Genomic DNA, 24,802 nt, shown 5'->3' with positions numbered 1-24,802 from the left:
CCCTTCCATCTTACTGAATGGAAAATGTAAGCAGTAACTCAATTAGAAAGTGTCCTCTTTCCTTAGAAAAAAATGCTGTGGTAGTCTCATGGTACAGTTATGGTATCAAATGGTAATACTATGGTACTGAATGATCGCTATATTTATGTACCATAGCATTTTCATGATACTTCAAGGTCTTCAAAGAAAATCAAGGGACACTAAAAACATGGCATTTGCATGGTACATGTCCATAAAAAATGGTATTACCATAGTACATTTCCATAAAGCATGGTATTTGAATGGTACATGTCCATAAAGCATGGTTTTACCATGGCATATGTCCAAAAAACATGGTATTACCATGGCACATGTCCATAAAGCATGGTATTACCATGGTACATGTCCATAAAGCATGGTATTTGAATGTTACATGTCCAGAAACATGGTATTACCAGAGTACATGTCCAAAAATATGGTATTACCATGGTACATATCTGTAAAATATGGAATTAGGATGGCAAATGTCCATACAACATGGTACTACCATGACACATGTCTATAAAACATGATATTTGCATGGTACATGTCCATAAAAAATGGTATTACCATGGTACATTTCCATAAAGCATGGTATTTGAATGGTACATGTCCATAAAGCATGGTTTTACCATGGCACATGTCCAAAAAACATGGTATTACCATGGCACATGTCCATAAAACATGGTATTACCATGGCACATGTCCAGAAACATGGTATTACCATGGTACATGTCCAGAAAGCATGGTATGACCATGGTACATGTCCATAAAGCATGGTATTTGAATGTTACATGTCCAGAAACATGGTATTACCAGAGTACATGTCCAAAAATATGGTATTACCATGGTACATATCTGTAAAATATGGAATTAGGATGGCAAATGTCCATACAACATTGTACTACCATGACACATGTCTATAAAACATGATATTTGCATGGTACATGTCCATAAAAAATGGTATTACCATGGTACATTTCCATAAAGCATGGTATTTGAATGGTACATGTCCATAAAGCATGGTATTACCATGGCACATGTCCAAAAAACATGGTATTACCATGGCACATGTCCATAAAACATGGTATTACCATGGCACATGTCCAGAAACATGGTATTACCATGGTACATGTCCATAAAGCATGGTATTTGAATGTTACATGTCCAGAAACATGGTATTACCAGAGTACATGTCCAAAAATATGGTATTACCATGGTACATATCTGTAAAATATGGAATTAGGATGGCAAATGTCCATACAACATGGTATTACCATGGTACATGCTCCAAAACATGGTATTACCATGGTACATGTCCATAAAACATTAGATTTGAATGGTACATGTCCAGAAATATGATATTACTACAGTACATTTCCAAAAACATGGTATTAATATTTTTGTCCTTGGTCCTGTCATTAAAGTTTATATGGATCAAAAAAATAGATCTACTCAACAAAATGAGTCAATAACAAATAAAGATACCCAAGAGGTAAAAGGTACAAATCAAATTAAAAGTAATAAATTCCTTTTTCATTTTTGTGTTATATTTTAACATATTCACCATAGATTAGATGATGAATACTCTACGTTAAGATCCGGACACAAAAAATGAGCATCACATTGACTCATTACCCAAAATATGTATGATTTAGTATATTTCAGAGAAATTGTACTCCTGTTAAGGTGTCATCAGTTATGCCTTTGAAAAAGTTTAAATGAAGATATGTCATAGGCAGCTATTTATATGCACATATATTCTCTCTATCTCTCTGTGTGTAGGAAATAATGGATCGGATCTATAAGAACGTGATGCTGAAAGTGGAAGAAATGAGCCTGTTTCAGAGGACTCTATTTTTATTGGCCTACAACTATAAGATGGAGCAGCTTGCTTTGGGATACACGACCCCACTGTGTGACAAGTATATTCCATTCCACACACACACACACACACACACACACACACACACACACACACACACACACACACACACACACACACACACACACACACACACACACACTCTTGTGTGTTATACACTCATTGCCATACTATCACATACAGTTATTTCCTGAGAATACACACAAAGCCAACTTTTATTATAAATTCACAATTTACTTTTGAAGCTGTGGACTAGAGGTCACCGTACAGGTTTCTGGTGCTCACACGGGTAATGTGGGTTTGGGTCTGGCTTGCAACGCCTCAATCTTACAATAAACTTTTAAAAGGAAAAAAAATACACTAAAGTAATTTAAACACATTTTTAGCATGTTTATTCTCTCTCTTTCTCTCTTTCTCTCTTTCTCTCTTTCTCTAGGCTGGTCTTCCGGAAGGTTCGGGCATTGTTAGGTGGGCGTTTACGGGTGTTATTGTCAGGTGGAGCCCCTCTGTCTGCTGTGACACAGCGGTTCATGAACATTTGTTTCTGCTGTCCGGTGGGTCAGGGTTACGGCCTCACAGAGACCTGCGGCGCTGGAACCATCAGTCAGCGTGAGATTAATACCATTGCACCAGCAACATTATCATTTCAGACATTATTATGCACATTTTCACATACTGTGCTTGTGCGCCTGTCAGTCTAATAAACATCTGAAATGGTGTTAGAAACACAATAATGATAATTTAAACACTTAAAGGAATATTTCACCAAAAAAAAAAAAAAAAAAAGAAACAGTAATTCTATCATTTACTTTACTTTTTCCTATGAAACACAAAAGGAGATATTAAGCAAAATATCAAGGTTGTTCTTTTACATACATGAAAAGTTGATGCTGACTGAGGCTGTCAAGTTCCAGAAAGGAAGAAAAATGCCATTAAATCACCATAAAAGTGATTCAAAACTCAAACTCAAAACATCACTCAACTTAAAAACACGTTCATAATACACATTAGTTTATGTGCAGTTTCTTCAGTAACACTTTACAGTAAGGTTGTATTCGTTAGCATTAGTTAACATGAGCTAACAGTGAATAATACTTTTATAGCACGTGTTAATCTTGGTTAATGTTCATTTCAGCATATACTAACACAATTGTTTTTTTTGTCCCTAAAATGCTCTTGTGAGTGGAACTACTTCTGCCACGCATTCAGCGTCTTGCTTTGATACAGCCCAATCCTTCGTTGCTAGTTCAAAAACGTCACTTTAGAACTAGTATCGGAGGCTTGTGCTGCTTTTAAGCACTTATAGAAGTAGCAAGGTAGTGTCTGTGTGTGTGTGGCCGTTTGTGTGTGTGCATGAGCTCGTCAGCAGTAACATCGCTTCAAATCGACAAGATGTCAGTTTAAGTATACTTCTCAGCAGCACCATAGCTTTTCTGTTGCTAAACACCTGTTTTATTGAGTTGCAGAGGTCCGTTGACATCAAGGCTCTGTGCAAGTGTCCATGTATGTGCGTTTGTATGTGTGTCCATGTGTGAGAGCGATGAGAGTGCTTTCCACATATATAAAAAGTTATTTACGGGGGGCCTGGGTAGCTCAGTGGTAAAAAGACGCTGGCTACCACCCCTGGAGTTTGCTAGTTCGAATCCCAGGGCGTGCTGAGTGACTCCAGCCAGGTCACCTAAGCAACCAAATTGGCCCGGTTGCTAGGGAGGGTGGAGTCACATGGGGTAACCTCCTCGTTGTCGCTATAAAGTGGTTCGTTCTCGGTGGGGCGAATGGTGAGTTGAGCGCGGATGCCGCGGTGGATGGTGTGAAGCCTCCACACGCGCTATGTCTCCGTGGCAATGCGCTCAACATGCCATGTGATAAGATGCGTGGGTTGATGGTCTCAGACACGGAGGCAAATGGGATTCATCCTCTGCCACCCGGATTGAGGCGAATCACTACGCCACCATGAGGACTTAAAAGCACATTGGGAATTGAGCATTCCAAAAAAAAAAAGTGAGTTTTAACATCCAAAAATTGGCCCCTATTTACTTCCATTGTAAGTGCCTCACTCTAACCCAGATTTTTGTTTTGTTTTGTTTTTGTTTTTTTAAGAAAAGGAGAGCCGAGTCTAAATTAATTTTTGTGGTAATCAGTATTATGCTACAAATGTTGTCGATTGAGCTTAACTTGTATTGAACCCGGAACATTCCTTTCATATGAAAACACACTGTACACGTTAAAAATTGTGATGGCAGGTCATCATTAGAGACATTAACGATAGTCCAGTCAAATTAAACTAGGTCACTGACAGCCGCGGCTAATGTCAAGACTCCATATTCTGTCTCACAACAGCCACAAGAGAAAATTTGTGAACATTTGTGGAGGACAGAAAGTTGCCTGGTAAAATGATTGAGGTTTATGTTCTCCGAGGAATCAGTGGTGGAACAGTTCAAGCAGCTGGTGACTCGTAAAAAATTTGATGTTTAATCGAAGAAACCAATTCAGTCATCTGTTTTTTCTGCAGTGGAAAAAATTACATAACTGTGCCCTTTCAGCAAAGCACATATTGTTTTAAGTGATCTTATTGTCTGTGTGTGTGTAGTTTGGGATTACAGTACAGGGAGAGTTGGCGCACCTCTGGTTTGCTGTGAAATTCAACTGAAGGACTGGATAGAGGGTCAGTATAATACACACACACTCACATTTATCTGCGCTTGTAAAAACACTGTCATGGACGTTTATCTATCCATCAAGCTAGGAGTGGATGACGATCATTTATAACAAGAGGCTAAACAAAATAACAGAAAAGAGAGAAGGAAAGATAAAAAAAGAGTATTTACGATCATTTACAACCTTGTAAGGACATTCAACACCGTTTTGCAAATAATACACCATAACTTCACATTTGTTAAATGAAAAGACATTAACAAGACATGAATTGCGTAGTCCATATTTATTATTTAGAAACAAAAACATGCCAAAACATTAGATAACTATTATTATTAAAGCAAAAAGCTACAGTACGCCATACATTACAGTGATTTTACTACAGCAAGTGGTGGTGTTTAGTGGCAAAAGTAATAAACTCGACAATTAAACAATTATTATTATTTTATTTTTTTTCAATGAAGTTAAAACCAAATTGTGGCTTCTACAGAAGCATGTATGTCAAAGAAAAATGAGGTTTTCTGAGATGATAAAAAAAATTGAAATATTTTAAAAATCTAGTTTAAAACACGTCAAGTTCATAGAAATAATAATTTTAAAACACCTTTACAGCATTTTCTACAAAAAAAGGAAAGTGGTGTTACCAACAAGTAAAAAGGCTAAATAAGTAAAAAACTTTCCTTGCACTTTGAATACATGTGCATGTATACCTTAATCATTAAATTCAAAAAGTCTTCAAATATATATATATATATACACTGGTGGCCAAAAGTTTGGAAGAAATTGGTACTTTTATTCACCAAAGTGGCATTCAACTGATCACAATGTATAGTCCGGATTTTTGAAGAGTTCTCATCATAAAATCCTCCACGTGCAGCAATGACAGCTTTGCAGATCCTTGGCATTCCAGCTGTCAGTTTGTCCAGATATTCAGGTGACATTTCACCCCACACTTCCTGTAGCACTTGCCATAGATGTGACTGTCTTGTCGGGCACTTCTCACGCACCTTACAGTCTAGCTGATCCCACAAAAGCTCAATGGGGTTAAGATCCATAACACTCTTTTCCAATTATCTGTTGTTCAATGTCTGTGTTTCTTTACCCACTCAAACCTTTTCTTTTTGTTTTTCTGTTTCAAAAGTGGCTTTTTCTTTGCAATTCTTCCCATAAGGCCTGCACCCCTGAGTCTTCTCTTTACTGTTGTACATGAAACTGGTGTTGAGCGGGTAGAATTCAATGAAGCTGTCAGCTGAGGACATGTGAGGCGTCTATTTCTCAAACTAGAGACTCTGATGTACTTATCCTCTTGTTTAGTTGTACATCTGGTCTTCCACATCTCTTTCTGTCCTTGTTAGAGCCAGTTGTCCTTTGTCTTTGAAGACTGTAGTGTACACCTTTGTATGAAATCTTCAGTTTTTTGGCAATTTCAAGCATTGTATAGCCTTCATTCCTCAAAACAATGATTGACTGATGAGTTTCTAGAGAAAGCTGTTTCTTTTAGCCATTTTTGACCTAATATTGACCTTAAGACATGTCAGTCTATTGCATACTGCGGTAACTCAAAAACAAACATAAAGACAATGTTAAGCTTCATTTAACGAACCAAATAGCTTTCAACTGTGTTTGATATAATGGCAAGTGATTTTCTAGAACCAAATTAGCAATTTAGCATGATTACTCAAGCATAAGGTGTTGGAGTGATGGCTGCTGTCTAGATTTGATCAAAAATGACTTTTTTCAAATAGTGATGGTGATGTTTATTACATCAGTAATGTCCTGACTATACTTTGTGATCAGTTGAATGCCACTTTGGTGAATTAAAGTACCAATTTCTTCCGAAACAGCAAAATCTGTACATTATTCCAAACTTTTGGCCACCAGTGTATATATATATATATATATATATATATATATATTATTATTATTATTATTATTATTTATTTATTTATTTATTTTTCCAGTCATGAATATTAAGACATTTTCACAGGGTTACTGAACAAAATGTGCCTCTTCATAAAAATTTGTCAAACATTTTGGTTAAAGGGGTCCTCCTTGTTTTTGTTTGCTTTTGTTTGGTTTTATGACAACAAAATGGTGATCTGCATGTTGGTTGCACCACCTACCTTTGACTTGGTGGACAAAAGTTTTTAAAAATTAATAATATTTTAAAACAAAATTGTTTCACTGCTCATTTTTGAAAATAAATAAAAATTGTAACACTTTACAGTAATGTTCCATTCATTAACATTAGTTATCATGAACAATTAACTATATATTTTTACAGCATTTATTAATCTTTTTTTAATAAAAATAAACTTATTCATTGTTAGTTCATGTTAGTTCATACTGCATTAACTGTTAACTAATACAACTTTTGATTTTAAAAATGTATTGGTATATGTCGAAATTGAAATGAACTTGGATTAATAAATAATGTAGAAGTATTGTTCATTGATAGTTCATGTTAACTAATGTTTGTTAACCAATGTTAACAAATGGAATGTGTTACCATTAAAAATAATAAAAGATCATTCCAAATGACTAACATTTATTTTTTCAAGAAGTTCAGCTTTTGAGACTTATTGAGACTATTTTTTGTACTGTCTCCAGACGGTTACACCGCTTAGACATTTTTTACTTTAAGTCCCAGAAAAGATATCAAAATGACATTGAACTCTGAAATTGCTCATTATTGTAGAGTTGTAAAGTAATGGTTTTTTGTGAATTACTTTTTTTTTAATGTTCTTTATTGTATTTGAATAAAAATAGATCCGGACCAAAAAATGAATGTCATGTCATTGACTATGCATTGTTTAACAACTTCAGAGCATATGTTACTGTACAGTAGTTCTGTCTAGTAAGGTTTATGTGGCTAAGAAATCTGCTACAGTTATAGAGATTTTGTATGACATTTTTATTCCTAGAACCTACAGTTTAACTCCGTAGAGTCTAGTCTTTTACACGCTGTTTTATGACATTACAAACAATGCATTCTGTATCCAGGTGGGTATCGGACCACAGACAAGCCCTGTCCACGAGGAGAGATTCTGATTGGTGGCTCCAATGTAACCATGGGTTACTACAAGAAAAAGGAGAAGAACTGTGAAGATTTCTTTGTGGACAAGAAAGGCCAGCGATGGTTCTGCACCGGAGACATCGGAGAGTTTCATGGAGATGGTTGCCTGAAGATTATTGGTGAGAGAGCAAGACTGATAAAGAGATATAGGGAAGAACACCATAAAGAAAGATTTGTCAGAAGTGACTGAATGGAACTCCCCTCTTCATTACGATAACATGTTTTACTCCTATACTTCCTGTAAATAACACATATCACTGTTGACTTATTCCTATAAAGCCAGCGATAAGAACTAAAAGCAAGCAGATAACTGTGTACAACCCAGCAGGGAGAGAAAGGGAAACTTCCTGTCCCACAAACTCGCATACAAGAGATTGAATCTGCTAATATGCATATTTGTGTTTTTGTATGTGTCTATTAGACCGTAAGAAAGACCTGGTGAAGCTACAGGCAGGAGAATACGTGTCTCTGGGAAAGGTGGAGGCCTTCTTGAAAAACTGCCCTCTCATCGATAACATCTGCGCATATGCCAACAGGTGCCAATTCAAAGCGCAATCTGCACGTACACCAATCAAAACACCTTGTACAACAACAACCTTACTAACAAGTGCCTTCGAGGCCATTCACATCGAAAGCATTCTTACGCTAAAAAATTGTGAGACAGTGCAAAGCGTCTCAAGACATGTTTTTAAAAGTTGACCTGCTTTTTAAATTAATGCGGTGTCTAAAAAGTGTGATACTCCTGCGTGAGATGCTGAAAAAAACAGCAAGATGCGGCACAATGGGCAAAGACGTCTGTCTAGCACGTGTTTACACAGAAAAACGATTGTAAACTGGCATGGACAGACTCAAAATATAGCACAATCTACACATACACCAACCAAAACACACCTTTAACAACAACCTTAGTAACAAGTACCTTAGAGTTTGTTCATACCAAATGTGTCCTTGCGCTTCAAATTAAACAGAACGCAGGTGTCACGAGGCGGGTTTTTAAAAGTTGAAGTTCTTTTTAACTTGACCGGGCATCTAAAAAAACGCTGTGCTCCTGCGCAACACACTGAAAAAAAGAAACTGCATGATGGGCACAACAGTTAAAGACATCTGTCCAGCTCATGTTTGCATAGAAAAACACCAAAGCGCGATTTACACCTACCAAAACACCTTCAACAACAACTAACTAACTAGTGTCATAAAGGCCGTTGACACCCAACGCCTTCTTGCGCTTAAAGCGTGACGCAGTGCAGTGGATAGAACAGAACGCAGATGTCTCAAAATGCATTTTTAAAAGTTTAAGTTCTTTTTAACTTGACAGGGTGTTTAAAAAATGCTGTGCTCCTGTGCGAGACACTGAAAAAAAACAGCATGATGCAGCACAACATTCAAGTACGTCTGTCTAGCTCATGTTTGCTTAGAAAAATGATTGAAAAACAGTGTGGATGAATGCAAAAAACACAAAGCACAATGTACACCTACATCAACCAAAACACCTTCAGCAACTACCTTACTAACAAGTGTCTCAAAGGCCAGTTACACCGAACACGTTCTAGTGCTTTAAAAAAAGTTATACGTGGCGCAACAGATAGAACAGAATGCAGGTGTCATGTCTACTGAACGCGGCGCTTCTGTGTGAGATGCTGAAAAAACAGTGAGATGCGGCACAACGGGCAAAAACATCCATCTAGCACGTTTACACAGAAAAACTATTGAAAAATAGCACAGACGGACGCAAAATACACAAAGCACAATCTACAACTTGGAGGTAAACGATATATCGGTTTGACTGATTAATCGGTGCCGATAGTTGCTTTTTAGATCTATCGTTATCGGCAAAAATCTATGGCGATAGTTGCCGATAGTATTTTCATCATTTCGTCATTTCAAATTAAGAGTCCCTGGAGTGGTGGTGGCGTAGTGGACTAGCACTGAACCGGTAATCAGAAGGTTGCTGGTTCAATCCCCACAGCCACCACCATTGTGTCCTTGAGCAAGGCACTTAACTCCAGGTTGCTCCAGGGGGATTGTCCCTGTAATAAGTGCACTGTAAGTCACTTTGGATAAAAGCGTCTGCCAAATGCATAAATGTAAATGGTGTGTTTCAAGCTTGTTTATACTTAAAATCCCGCTTTATGCACTAAATCATTTGTTTCTGGTTATTTTTTGGATTTTGGTTTAACAATAAACTGCATCTGAGATTTTATTCTAAGCCCGTCATAGCAAGGAAAGAATAAGAATTATAATAAATCTATTTTAAATCAGCCGATTTATCAGTTATCGGCCTTTCCCACCACCTTAGTTATCTGTATCAGCAAAATCCACTATTGGTCGACCTCTATCACAACCAAAGCACCTTCAACAGCCTTACTAACAAATGCCTTAGGGGCTTTTTGACACTGAATACCTTCATGTGCTTAAAAAAAAAAAAAAAAAGCTAGATGCAGCACAACTTGCAAAGACGTCCGTCTAGCGCATGTTTATATTGAAAAAGTTGAAAAAAAGCGATGTAATAGTTACTTATACTTATCTCTTCTACTCTCTAACTTTAATCATGCCATCCACATGTCAAAGTATTTTAACATTGAAAAAATTCCTCACATCAGCTTCAAGCAGTTCACATTCAGAAATATCCTAAAAGACAGCTGTTTGCTAAAACATTTATTTTTACCAGCCATGACCAATTGACTGTATCAGCTATGACTTTCCGAAGTTACACAAGTGTACTTGTCAAAGATGAATCATCAGAGATACCCAAATAAACCAAAAAATGACTTCAGTCCCTCCTCTTCCTGTTTTCCAGTGATGAGTCTTTTGTAATTGGCTTCGTGGTACCCAATCAAAAGCAGCTCCTGGCGCTGGCAGAGAGGAAGTGTGTCAGAGGTTCGTGGGAGGAGCTTTGTAACAGCCCTGCCATTGAGGAGGAGGTGCTTAAGGTCATCACAGACGCGGCACTGACAGGTGACACATGATCTAATTGGGTGAAAATATCCTTGTCCTTTTTTTAGTCCAAAATCAAAAGAAACCAAGTATATTTTTCATATTGAAAATATAGCTATTTTTAAGGCCATTAAGATTTTTTACATTGTGAAGATTTTTTTATAACAAATTTTACCAACCAATTCTCATTACCACAGTGCAAAACAAGATGGTCATTAAGATATTTTCATTACCACAATGTGGAAAAAAATAAAATGAAAAAATAATTTATACATCATCGTTGTATCTCTTGGTACTACCTTTCATTTTCACTGATTGTAATTTTAAAAAAATCATTGTACATCGGCATCTTTTTAACTGTAAGACAGTAATAAAAAATGGCTGTGTTAATGAGAATCATCATTGAAAACAATGGGAATACTAAAAGTAAAATATCCGGATGTGTTACAGTAATGAGAATTCGGGGGTAAAATGTGCTTAAGTGTTCTGATAATAATGTTACAATGCAAATTATCCCCAATTAGTCCCAATATCTTAATGCAAAACAAAACTTTGTATTGATTTGGGGTTAAATATGACCAGGACACGTTCTTGATTGGTTTGGTGAGAATCACCCGACCAATCGCAGAAAACGAAGAACCAATTAAAATTTTTAATGTACTTAATAATTATCCAATGGCACAATCAAAAGCAATATGGCACATTGCAGAAGTAAAGAGATCTGGAAAATGAAAACGCTGCAAAAAGCAACACGATCACAGCCAATAAAAACGCCTTTGATGTTAATGTGGGTGGGGCTACCCAGCGTGAAACAATTTCGTTCATTGCTTGTCTCGTGCCTGCTTTTGACAAGAAATGCACAGGTCAAGATATATATTTTATTATGATTTGTAATTTAATTTGTCTCAGTAAATCAAAGAACTAAAATGACATTTTCGGCACCACAATATATCTTATTCAGCATAGTGCCACATTCGATTTTTTTGGCGGCAGATTTTATACGCTGTATAAAGGTCCTCTCCAATCGATTGAAGAGACTGTAAAGGCATTATCACACCAAATGTGACCCGATTATGGGAGGCGAATCGCCGAAGAATGGCCCTTTCACATTAAGAGGCAAATAATCATTGTTACGACATTCACACTTACATTTACATTTATGCATTTGACAGACGCTTTTATCCAAAGCGACTTACAGTGCACTTATTACAGGGACAATCCCCCTGGAGCAACCTGGCTAGGGTTAAGGTTAGGGTTAGGGAGAGATAGGGACGTTTTTCGATCTGCTAGTCGAGTTGCTGCAAGGTGCTTTGCGCCATCAAACTTACCGGGGTAAAATAGCTTGTCAATTAGTCGTGGATGTGCTAAAGGCGATAATTCGCCTCACTTTTAATGTGAAAGGGCCATTCATCTGTGATTCGCCTCCCATAATCGCATTTGGTGTGCAAAGGCCTTTACAGTCTCTTCAATCGGTTGTAGCCTATCAATGGCTGACGAAACATTAAAATTTGAAATTAGATGTGATCTAGGAACTTTATATAGCATATAAAGTCTTTCCCTCAGCTTCTGTTTCCTTCCCATCAAAAATTAAATATGGCGCTACTCTGAATAAGTACATAAAAACAAATGGGTACAAGGAAATAATTGCTTTTTAAATTTGTTAGACTGCTGCATGATGGCCATATGTTTTTTTTTTTTTTTTTGTCATTATGGGTGGCAAATGCCCTTTCATATTGACTTTAAAGAGCATATTTGATTCATTTAATTATGTAAATGCCGGTCAGCTTATTCAGTGTGCACAAGTTTTGTGTGCATGTCTGTATTCGTGTTTCTTGCATTGTCAGAGTCATATGTAGAGCACTAATAGCAAATTGCCCCCTTTGTTCAGTAATTTAGTCTCCTATTTTAAATCTTACTTGATTTCTATAAAAACAAATCTTTATATATTATAAACAATGTGTGGGATATTTTCAAATATCTGTCATGCTGTTTTTACAACTCTTTAGTTCAGTTCTGATTATAATGGATTTCCGGTCCCTGTGTCTTTAACAGCCCAGTTAGAGCGGTTTGAGATTCCTCGTAAGATCCGTTTGAGCGCCGAGCCCTGGACCCCAGAGACCGGCCTGGTGACAGATGCTTTTAAACTCAAACGCAAGGAGCTTAAAACTCACTACCAGACTGACATTGAGCGGATGTACGGTGCCAAGTAGAACCAAATCACTGCCGGCTCCAACCAGACGAAACTGGCTCTTATCAGGACTGTAAGGAAAGTAACTTATCTCACCATAGCAGCCACCAATCAGGATGGAGATTTCCTAAGGATGTGTCACAATGTACAAACAAGATAATTTGGCAATATTTCAAATGATATCCGAAAATGTTCAACAAACAAACCAGCACTACACACCCAGCAATACTGCTATAAATGATGTGAGCTGTCTTGCTTACTTCCTCCAGACTTGTGTGAAAAAAATGGATTTTTACTTCCAAAGCCAGACTGCTCTAGGTTTGAAATGTTAATCGGTGCATAATTGGTTCTGTTTCACGTACTATTTGAAAAAAATAGTAGTAGGTATACAGAGCATAGTATGCAGTATGCAGTAAGTAGTGGCCAGGTCAGGTAATGGCTTTCACTTAAAGTTTCAGACTAATAAAACTTTGTAAACTATTGTAATGCCACTTTAAAAACTTTTCATCAGCATTTGTCTGTCCAAACAAATCAGGAATCTCAAAGCCATGAGACTGACAATGCTGTCAAGTTGTAGGCAACTTTCTTCGCTTTTTTATTTTTCAGTAATCTTTTCATAATTTTAAAGGGATAGTTCCCCCAAAAATGAAAAATCTCTCATCGTTTACTCACTCTCAGGCCATCCCAGATGTGTATGACTTTCTTGCTTCTGCAGAACACAAAGAATTTAGAAGAATATCTCCGCTCTGTAGGTCCATACAGTGTAAGTGAATGGTGACCAAATCTTTGATGCTCCAAAAAGCACATAAAGGCAGCATAAAAGTAATCTATACAACTCCTCCATGTCTTCTGAAACGATCCAGTCACTTTTGGGTAAGAACAGACCAAAATATAACACCTTTTATACCATAAATGTTGGCATCAGCAGTCTCCTTGGCAATCATAGTTTCAAGCTTGATTACATTTAGTGGTAGATGGTACCTAGTACATCGAGCACTACAGTAGGAATTGTAATCGAGCTTGAAATCATGATCGTGCCTAGAGACTGCAATGGCAAGATGTACAGGAAAAAAAGGAATAATATTTTGGTGAGTTTCACACCCATTTCACTTGCATTGTATGGACCAACAGAGCTGAAATGTTCTAAAAAGCTTTTTTCTGTAAAACCAAGAAGGTCATACACATCTGGGATGGCATGAGGGTGAGTAAATGATGAGAGAGTTTTCATTTTTGGGTGAACTATCCCTTTTATTTAATACTATCATGAGTGAGGGGGCCTGGGTAGCTCAGTGGTAAAGATGCTGGCTACCACCCCTGGAGTTCTCTAGTTCGAATCCAGGGCGTGCTGAGTGACTCCAGCCAGGTCTCCTAAGCAACCAAATTGGCCCGGTTGCTAGGGAGGGTAGAGTCACACAGGGTAACCTCCTCGTGGTCGCTATAATGTGGTTCGTTCTCGGTGAGGCGTGTGGCAAGTTGAGCGTGGATGCCGCGGTGGATGCTGTGAAGCCTCCACACACACGCTATGTCTCCGTGGCAATGCGCTCAACAAGCCACGTGATAAGATGCGCTGGTTGGCGATCTCAGACGCAGAGGCAACTGGGATTCGTCCTCCACCACCCGGACTGAGGTGAATCACTACGTGACCACGAGGACTTAAAAGCACATTGGGAATTGGGCATTCCAAACTGGGAGAAAAATGGGAAAAAGAATAAAAAAAAATTTAAAAAAAACAATACTGTCGTGAGTGTAAAGAGACTTGAGGTGCCAGCATATGCAAATGAACTAGTGATTTGGAATATAATTATATTTAAGCATCATTTTAGTAATTGTTACAGTAATTCGCTTTATTAAAATGTTAAAAGTGTTTATTGGCTGATGCTGAGTATGAAGTTCCTAACATGTTGGCTGATTGGATGATTCTGTGGCTGACTGTATGTCCTGCTGGACAGGATAATAGATCTACTTTCTTCTATCAACATGCACATTAAACAGTCTGAACTCAGTTGATTTAAAGGATAAAGTCAGCTTTTTTTTTTTTTTACCCCACAGATCACTACTGCTTCATGATGGTACACTTTAATCAGAACAAGTTGAACTATTTGTTTCATTTAGAAATAAAGAAATCTGTGAGACCAGTTAAGAGTTGTTAAATTCTAGATGATCTTTTTTGGGAGCATGTTTAAGGATCAGGGGCCGGTTGCAAAGTGACAACATGCTTAGAATTTTAACTTAGGGTTTTCTTAACTTTTAGGGGTTTCTTGCAACTGGGCCTTGGGCCTTTTCAAATCAATGGCAGTTGATAGTGACTCAGTTTAAAGCTTTAAAAAGGACCAAAGGTATCATAAAATTAGTCCATGTGGCTTGTGTATCATATTCCAAGATATTTATTAGCATAAGAGAGGAGGTCATCTGGGTTTGGAACGACATAAGGGTGAGTAAATTAATTAATTGGGTAAACTATGGCTTTAACCTGTGATTGTAAAAAGACCATAGTCAATATAACTTTAAAATGTGATGCATATGATCCTTAATTTATCACAGAATTGCCCTTATGATGCTGTTGTGTCTGTAATGTGGCATCAGACACGGAACTGCCCAAGAGCTCCTGATTTGATCAAGTTCTTAACGAGCTTTACGTCATTTCTCTGTTACTCGAGCCTAATTAACAGGCGTGTTCAGGCATTAGCTTGCATATTGTGGCTCTAGTTTTTCTCCAGCAATGCCACACCTACCCATCACGTACCATTCCCAGACAGATGAGGCTGGCGTAGATTCTAACAATAACAATCTGTCACTGGAGGCTTCAACAAAACCCAGACACCCTTGAAAAGTATGTCAGTGGGGTGTAGAGGAGAGCTTAACCAAGGGCGTAGATTTGGCTTGAACATTGGAGGGGGGGGTTACAGTTTGAAGAATTTACATGTTTCCATTGATCATGGTATAAATGTTTGGGGGGGGTTGTACTTGCTTGTTTTATTATTGCAGGGTTACCTCCCCCATCCCCCCTTGAATCTACGCCCCTGAGATTAACCCTGCTTTTTAAAGTGATGGTTTTATTCCAATATGCTTTTCATTAATAATGTTACCTTTATTGTTAATAATAATGTTATGGTTTCTTTCTGCAATTAATAAATGCTGCAATCTATATAGAAATGGTTCATGCAAGCCACTGCTCTGGAGTTTTCTTAGGGGCTTGCTGTCCTAGAGTGGGTTTCCAAAAGCATGTCTGCAGAGTTCTAACATAACTGTCTGGATATGTTATGATAAATTAGCACATTTGGCAGAGCTGCGCACTTGGACACCATTAAACATCATAAGAATGTGGCTGTGAACTGAAGCATCTCTGGCCGGGACTCAAGTCCTGTGAGGGACGGACGTGAGGATCTCGACTCCCTCAACCTCTGTAATAGATCCCCCTGGCGCGTGTCCATGCACGGCCCTCGTGGGATCCGTTATTTAAATGGGACACAGCTGACAGTCCCGTTACAATCCAGAGAGATACGCAAATAAAAGTGCAACGAGCTGACGCGCTCCAAAGGTGAAAGCTGCCGGTGAGTAAACGCGTTTGAACGAATTATTAACATGCATTTCACACGCGCGTGCCGTTTTTTAATTTGTGCATGCAGAATACTTAATAAAAACGTTAAGTTTAAATCATATCTTTAAAAGTATAAGCATGCGTAAACATATGGATCAAAGTTTGTTTATTTGAATGTATGAATGTACATTTACTAATGAGAATTATGTCATTTCTAAACTTTAATGTTGATGTTAATGAAAAGTCGGGTCCGATTTTGCTTCCTTATATAATGATTTACAAATATCTTATACGTAAAAAATATGACATTATTTATACAATTATATTACAAATACTTTTTATATTCAATGTAGTGTATAGTGGATGAAATTTTAAATGTTCTCTCTGTTTTACAGGTAACTCTGTTACTGTCACAATGGAGTTGGCGCGCAACGCCACCGGGCCGGACGTGCTCTCGTCGCAGCAGACCACCGGAGTCTCCTCGCCCGGGGGAAGCGTCGGTAACGCGTATTTGTACATCGTCATCGTGGTGTCCTTCTACGGAGTTTTCCTCATCGGTATCATGCTTGTTTACATGCGCACCGAGCGGCGCGAGAAGAAGCGCTCAAACGCGTTCACGCGTCTGCTGCACGAGGAGGAGCAGCGCGAGTGGGGCGCGGGGCAAAAGAAGCACAGTTTCAGCCTCCCCGCGTTGCGCTCCACGCCGGTGCCGTTCATGTTGTGCGCCGGCCGGCACACTGGCTGCTTGCTCGAGCGCGGGAGGGTTTTCGCGCCTCTCGCGTGCGCGCTGTGCTCCGTGGAGCAAAGCAGCGTGAGTTCTCTCAGCTCCACCGCAGACGTGCGCTTCGCCATCGAGGAGGAGTCGGACATCGGCGGTCCCGGTGAAGGACCCGAGGGCTCGCTGAAGACAGGCTCTATCTTGGACCACAACAGCGACGGATCGTCAGGGGAAAACCTCAAAGAAATGTCCTGAGGTTTCGTCACCGCGCCAAAACTTTACCTTGGTAACCATAGTTCCCGCCAAATACAATACCGTGACAATTACTTATTAGCTACAGGAATATAGGAAAGGTTCCTGTCAGTAGGCTATTTGAAGGAGATGCCTTATTAATTTAATGTAGTTTACAGTTATTTTAAAATATAGTTACATTTTTTTTTTTTTTTTTTTAAGGGACTGTGCCAATAATTACCATGGTAATCATATATAGTTACCACTGAAATACTGGTTGCCAGTGGCGTAGCTAGAGGGTGGCCAGGGGTGGCTGTGGCCACCATGGAACGAAGCCTGGCCACCCCACTCGCAATTGCCGTTTTGGTCATTTTTTGTCTTGGGCACAATTTCATTTTTTAGAGGTGGAACCGTCTCTGTACAACCGCAACTCACAGGAGACTTAACATGTGAGCACACCAAAGTTGCCGCACCTCTCCGTCCCGGGTGTCACTGTATCCACTCCCCTCCTTTTTTTTGTATCGACGTGCCTCTGCTTTCTACACCAACAACCACCATCCCCACTGGCCCCTGCCCGGCCACCCCTGTGGAAAAACTCCTGGCTCTGCCCCTGCCTGTTACTACAAGTATTCTTACCATAAAACTATATGGTAACTCAGACACAACTGTGATTAAAAAGAAATTACCAAAAAGTTCTGAAAGTATTGTACACTGTTTGAAGCAGTTTCCATATTAATTTACTGCGATAATACAGTAGTATCGTAGGCTATTTTAGCGAGAATTTACCATGTTAATGTAACGCGGCCCTCGACTCCGAGGCAAATAACGAACTCTTAAACACGATGCGACCGTTACAAACATCGTGATAAACCTGGAAACTACTTGAAAAAAAAAAACCTTTTATATATTTATATGTTGTCATGTAGACCTGCGCGTAAAAGATTTAAAATGTTAACATTTTTACATAACGATCTGTATATATTGTCCTACATGTCTGTTTAGTTGTATCTTATTTCACTGTCACTTTGCAAAAATTAAATTTTTCTTTAAAAAGTATTGGTTTCTTTTAATATTTGCATTTGCCTACTATTATCACACGAGGGAGTCAGAGACCACAGGGGCCCCTTAAGGGAATCTTAGGATATGTGCTGAACCCCCTCGTTTATGTGAAAAGAGTGTGTTAAGCCTCTTGGCGTCATTGACATTTATAAAGTCTCTAGTCATCAAATGGGAAGGAGCTAGGTTTTTGCTTGGAACAGTGAGAGGGGGTTTTATCAGCTACATGCTCTGATTTTCTGCTTATATATAAATGTACACTTGGCCATAACCAACCAACAACATCATTATCATCATACTGTCTTTGTTATCCCAATGAAAATACATCTCGTGCAAAAGTGTCACTGATCTGTCTTCCGCCCGAGGGAATACGGTGGAAAGTTCTCACATGTTCAGTCAGAATGGAATGCTTCCAATAAAAACTCACAGTTCATCCGACATGAGTTAAACACAGTATTTGGAAAGTTCTGAAGTAAAATATTACGATTTTGGGAGTCAAGCCTCACGGATGTAACCAAGTTAAAACAAGTACACAATTTGCCTTCCTGCTTTAAAGAAATAGTTTGTCAAAAAATAAAAAATGTACAGTCTTTCAGTATGCTGTTCCAAATTCAAATTCTGTATTTTTTTTTTTTTTTTTTTTACTCTATCAAGTTTCAAAAAGGACCATAAAAGTAGTCCATAAGTCATGCATAATATTCCAAGTCTTCTGAAGCCATACAATAGCAGAATTTTCATCTTTGAGTGAACGATTCCTTTAAAAGTGACGAGTAGACTAAAAAACAACTGTTGCTATAAACTAGCCAATACAGTACACACACAACGATACAAAAACGCACATTAAGACAATGATATACTGATATATATATATATATATATATATATATATATATATACACACACAGTATTATATGTATACAGTATTATATGTATAATATACAGTAGTGTGCAAAAGTTTTAGGCACTTGGGAAAAATGTTGCATAGTGTGGATTTCTTCAAAAATTATGCCATAAATAGTTTTCATTTATCATTTAATGTCAAACAAAGTCCAGTAAACATAAAAAAGCTAAATCAATATTTGGTGTGACCACCTTTGCCTTCAAAACAGCCCCAATTCTCCTACTTACACCTGGACACAGTTTTTCTTGGTTGTTGGCAGATAGGATGTTCCAAGCTTCTTGGAGAATTCACCACAGTTCTTCTATCTATTTCGGCTGTCTCAATTGCTTCTGTCTCTTTATATAATCTCAGACTGACTCGATGTTCAGTGGGGGGCTTTGTGGGGGCCATGACATCTGTTGCAGGGCTCCCTGTTCTTCTATTCTAATCTTTTCTATTTGCAAAAGTAATGTTTGGGAGTCTAACATTTATATTTCCTATTGACACACTAAAGCTGAAGATATAAATAACCATCTTTAGACAAATGCTTTTGTGAAACATCTTATGTGCCTAAGACTTTTGCACAATACTGTATATATATATATATATATATATATATATATACACATACACACACAGTATAATGATATACTTGAATAAAACTTCCGATCTGAATAATTTAGAATAATGTTTTGCTCTGTTGTCAGAGGTCATGAATTATAAACCATGTGAAAAACAGATATTCAGATCCTTATTTATCTGAAAACCAATTACAAACACATGTATACAATGCACAGTCACATTCATCTGTCTCTGTTTACAACCCAGCCTTATGCTCCCAAATATCAGATTATTGTTGATTAAATGATTGTTCCTGTGAGAGGAAGAGAGGTCAGTGTGAGACACTCCCTGGAGGAAATGAAAGACACATGTGCTCTCTCTCCTCTCTGTCTTACTCTCAGCCCTCCTCTTTTCACTGATTCATTTACTCTTGCATTCATGAAATGTATATTACTAGGAGAAAATTTGTAGACGATTCATTGTCTGTCTCCAACTTTCCACTAAATGAAAAATATATCAGGATTGCCATATACAGGTAAATATTAAACATTCATGGTGGGTTGTCATTTTTCATTTGTCTCTGGTCTTAATGAGTTTCTATGGCAACAGCTACCAAAGGGAATACTTAATTTACATGTGGCAGTCAGATATCCGGATGTCGTAGGGACAACTGTGTGAAGGGGCGTTTTGGTCAGTGTGTGTGAATGTGTGTGTGCGAGTGGATGTGTTCTGAAAGAAGCGTGTCCAATCAAGCATCTAAAGTTTAAATAACTAAAGTCATCATTCTTAATCAATAATATTGTCTTGCTTACACTTTGACCAGCATTCTTACCGGCTTATCCAGTGTGCGCAAGTGTTGCGTGCATGGCTGTTTACCTTTTATCATTAAAAGCAGAGACTAATCCAATTATTTCAAATCTTATTTTTTGGATTAGCTGATTTTTGGTGCCTTTTTTACTTAAAAAAAAATATATATATATATTTTAGTGTCTTATTCTGGTGGCCTCAGCAGACACTGGCTTTGACTTGCTGCTTATGGACTTGAAATAATAAAATTAAACAAGATGAGTTTCATGGTTCAGGAGGTTTTGTAGGAGACCACCAGCTGGTTTTCCCAAAGCTCCTCATTTCCTGGAGATCATAGCATGCAGACGTGCAAAGACGCAACTGCTGGAAAACATAGGATGCATGTAAACACACGAGAATAAATTGACAAAATGTGTATGTGTGTCTGGTGTATACAGTAGTGTGCAAAAGTTTTAGGCACTTGTGAAAAATGTTGCATAGGGAGGATGTCTTCAAAAATAATGACTTAAATAGTTTTCATTTATCACTTAACGTCATACAAAGTCCAGTAAACATAAAAAAAGCTAAATCTATATTTGGTGTGACCAACTTTGCCTGTAAAACATCCCCAATTCTCCTAGGTACACCTGGACACAGTTTTTCTTGGTTGTTGGCAGATAGGATGTTCCAAGTTTCTTGGAGAATTCGCAGCAGTCCTTCTATCTATTTAGGCTGTCTCAATTGCTTCTGTCTCTTTATATAATCTCAGACTGACACGATGTTCAGTGGGGGGCTTTGTGGGGGCCATGACATTTGTTGCAGGGCTCCCTGTTCTTCTATTCTAATCTTTTCCATTTGCAAATGTAATGTTTGTGAGTCTAACATCTTATGTGCCTAAGACTTTTGCACAGTACTGTATGTGTGCACTAAATCTCTGTATAACAAGCAACACTTTTTCACTTTGAAAAAGTGATGACAAGATGCTTGTTAAGGATGCAGTCTCCAAGTGTAGGTGTCTCCAGAATATGTTTGTGAATGTGTGTGTGCGTGCACTAGAGAATCTCTGATCTTGCTTTTAACTTTGCACAGACTTACTACTTAAAACAAAAAAAAAAAAACTGAATTAGCTCTTAAATCTTCCATCTTGAGAAGCATCTATCCCAATGTTCTTCTCCAATGTGCAAAATAAAACATTTATTGGGAGTTATACTAGCATCTTAAAATACTGCAACACAATCATTCAAATTTTAAGGTGTCTTCAAGTGAGCGCTTACTGGCCAAATAAGAAGAATCCTTCATTGGGCTGCATGCAAAACTCAGGACAGTTTTTCAAAAGAGGTAGAACAATAATTTACACATTCATAATTATACTAAGGACCTTTGTTGGTCGGGACATTTCCAATTTTCTGAAAGTTTGTAGGAACATGTCCCTTTCATCCCTATATAAATCTACACCTTTGAATAATTGTACTGTATTAAACTATATATTCTGCATTATACTGATTAATGTGTAATAATGCTAAGGGTCCTGATATTTCATAGTCCTGATTAGTGTTGTCATGGTACCAACATTTCAGTAGTCAGTACCGATACCAGGGAAATTTCACGGTTCTCGATACCAATTTCAATACCACAGCAACAATATGATAATGTGCTATTGAACACACCAGTTTAGTTATTTTTTATTATTTAATAATTATTTTTATAATTATAGCTTGATAATTATTATTTTCCAGAACTTTCCAGAACATTTTTTAAAGTTTAATATAATTTCATCATCAAAATGTTGTCTAATCAATAAATTCTTAAACTTTTAACATGTGAAAACAGAACTTTTCAACATGTCATTTTTTTTTTGCCAAACTTTTATTTGCAATAAAAGTTGCTTGTGATATTTAGATTATTATTATTATTATTATTATTATTATTAAAGTGAATATTACATTTGACTATACAGTTGTAATATATTTTATTCAATTTCTTCAATTTCAGGCATCTAGATTTTATTTTGAATCATGCTTTTATTATGACGTGTATTTTTTGACAGAAGCTTCACTTATCGATAAACAGTTGGAGTCTTTTATGTCATATCTGAAATCTTATCTCTTTACACTGGGCTTTGAGTCTGACAAATAAAATAAATGTAGGACACAGTTTTGGAGTGTTTGTATTTTAGATTACTGGAGTTTGTGTATGTGGTAATTTTGAAATGTTACATTTTATATTGTATTACTGTGAAGCACTTTGGTCAACTCTGTTGTTTTAAATGTGATATAAATAAAGTGGAGCTGAGATTAAAGTGCAAATGCTGTGATTTTAATGATATAAATATATATATTACATGTGCTGTGTGGTTCACAATGGATAAGTGCTCTGCTCTGTCATCTTATACAACGTGAATGTCTGTGGAGTTTCTAGTGGATGAGCAGTCGGATTTATTTCAAGTACGCAATTCATCCACAGTAAGATTGCAGCCTTCAGCAGTTTAATAAATCACACTAGGACATGTCACAATTTTAAGTTGATTAATTGTCCATTTCAGTGTAAAATGAGTAACAGAGCACGCATTCAAAATAAGCATGTGAGCATTTTAAAGCAGTCGTGTGTCAGTCATACTGCGTGCTGGTACCAGATTGAGTCGGTGCTCGGTACTACTGGTACTGCAGAAACACTGGTAACGATATATCTTTTTTATTTTAGTATCGACTTGGTACTGAAGTACCGGTACTTTTGACAACACTAGTCCTGATAATGCCAAATGTAATGTCTGATTTCACCAGTAAATTTATACAAACATTATTTTACTGGATAAGCATACAATCCCATTAAAAATGTATTTTGAAAAGAAGAGTTTAGAAACATGTGATCAGTGACAATACTATTTTAAAAATTACAATATTAATTTAAAATATTTAAAAAATATGTAATCAGTGACTGTGTACAAGCGTGTGTTTCTAACATAATTATGTATTTTTCATCTGGGCAGAATTATTAATATTTCCATTATGATGTCACCACTGCCCTCTGCTGGGCTGATTTTTAGTCCCACTCCATCCTGAAAGGATAATTTGACTTTTTAATGAACAGTAGTTTTTGTTAAGCTTTACAAGTAAAGAAAAGAAACTGTTTCGCATATGTCCTGAAAGTAATAACAATAATAAACATTTCAAACTTAACTTTTCATGATTCAGGCTTTGTTCAAAGTTTTGTGAGAGTATAGAATGGAGAATTCAGTATCGTAAAACAAAACAAACCTTTACGCCCTTTATCGTTGTATTTTTTTAAAATACAGGCAATAAAAATCATTTTTTTAATCTGATTAGTCGAACAAATTATCGAAGATTAATCGATTATCAAAATAATCGTTAGTTGCAGCTCTACATCTATCCCTGACGTTTGACGTGAAACTTTGATTGTGCTTTGCGTTCACTATCAAAGTTTATATTTGTTTGTTTAAATTTTATATATATATATATATATATATATATAGAACTGGATCGCTGACGCAATGGTAGACCGGCAGGAGGTGACACCACTAGAGATGGGAAGTCCGATTCTTTTCCACGAACTGGTTCTTTCAGACAGTTCGTTTCAATGAACCGGTTAAAAAAAAAAAAACCGATTCACCAGTTCGTTTACATCATCACGCAATGACGTCACTAACATGTAATGCTATTATCCCGGCGGATGAACATATACTGTCAAAACACATTCAAATAAAGCCGTGTGTAAGTGCATATAGCTGATTTACATTTTATTCAATTAAATAATAATAATAATAATCTTGGATAAGTTTCCTACAGTAAAGTTTTCAACTAAAGCACCCAAAAAGGGCAATGATGTGCAAATGCGAACGTTTTAGCTACATGTCTAAAGTATATATAGTAAAAAAAGTCTTCTTTATCAACTCAACTTTTCACAGAAACCATGAGAAACCATAAAGAATCTTGCATTTCGCCCCCTCATTCAAGTTCATGCATGCTCGTTATCAGCAGCTCATCGGTTCTCAGTGGACATGTCCGAGACTCCGAGTCCAAACTGTTTTCTCAGTTGAGTGTACTGGTGACTCATCGGTTCTTCGGACATGTCTGAAAGAGACAGTTCTCAATTCAGTGTGTACTGTGTACTGGCTCACGAGCTGTCAGAGACTCGTGACTGTCAATGTAATGTTGATGTGAATTTTTGCGACCAGATAATCGTCGATAACACTATGACAATTATGACACAACATATTTCCAGAATGTTTTATGTGTTATTATCCTTATATGCTGCTCTG

At 37.3% G+C, this 24,802-nt stretch overlaps 2 protein-coding genes across 5 annotated transcripts in view; both read left to right on the top strand.

Annotated features, from left to right (window-relative positions):
* The window catches only part of LOC127429887 (fatty acid CoA ligase Acsl3-like), a 44,876-nt gene extending 29,002 nt beyond the window's left edge, over positions 1–15,874 (top strand). For all 4 annotated transcript variants that reach the window (XM_051679226.1, XM_051679224.1, XM_051679225.1 and 1 more), the window contains exons 9-15: positions 1,804–1,943; positions 2,340–2,512; positions 4,494–4,568; positions 7,562–7,753; positions 8,056–8,170; positions 10,432–10,589; positions 12,621–15,874. In XM_051679226.1, the coding sequence (XP_051535186.1) occupies positions 1,804–1,943; positions 2,340–2,512; positions 4,494–4,568; positions 7,562–7,753; positions 8,056–8,170; positions 10,432–10,589; positions 12,621–12,778 (1,011 nt within the window). In that variant the 3' untranslated portion in view covers positions 12,779–15,874. The remainder of the gene's footprint in view (positions 1–1,803; positions 1,944–2,339; positions 2,513–4,493; positions 4,569–7,561; positions 7,754–8,055; positions 8,171–10,431; positions 10,590–12,620) is intronic.
* Positions 15,875–16,179: 305 nt separating this feature from the next.
* LOC127429910 (potassium voltage-gated channel subfamily E member 4-like) lies at positions 16,180–18,849 on the top strand. The gene is made up of 2 exons (XM_051679268.1): positions 16,180–16,307; positions 16,690–18,849. The coding sequence occupies exon 2, from the start codon at positions 16,710–16,712 to the stop codon at positions 17,265–17,267; it is 558 nt and encodes a 185-aa protein (XP_051535228.1). The 5' UTR covers positions 16,180–16,307; positions 16,690–16,709; the 3' UTR covers positions 17,268–18,849.
* Positions 18,850–24,802: the final 5,953 nt, after the last annotated feature.

The sequence above is a fragment of the Myxocyprinus asiaticus genome, chromosome 39 (genome assembly GCF_019703515.2).
Source record: "Myxocyprinus asiaticus isolate MX2 ecotype Aquarium Trade chromosome 39, UBuf_Myxa_2, whole genome shotgun sequence".
Lineage (NCBI taxonomy): Eukaryota > Metazoa > Chordata > Actinopteri > Cypriniformes > Catostomidae > Myxocyprinus > Myxocyprinus asiaticus.
Note: the sequence above shows the minus strand (reverse complement) of the source record. Positions and strands in the feature narration are given on the sequence as shown.

Excerpts from the sequence above, each read along its gene's own strand:
- LOC127429910 (XM_051679268.1), top strand. The coding sequence starts at position 16,710 with ATGGAGTTGGCGCGCAACGCCACCGGGCCGGACGTGCTCTCGTCGCAG.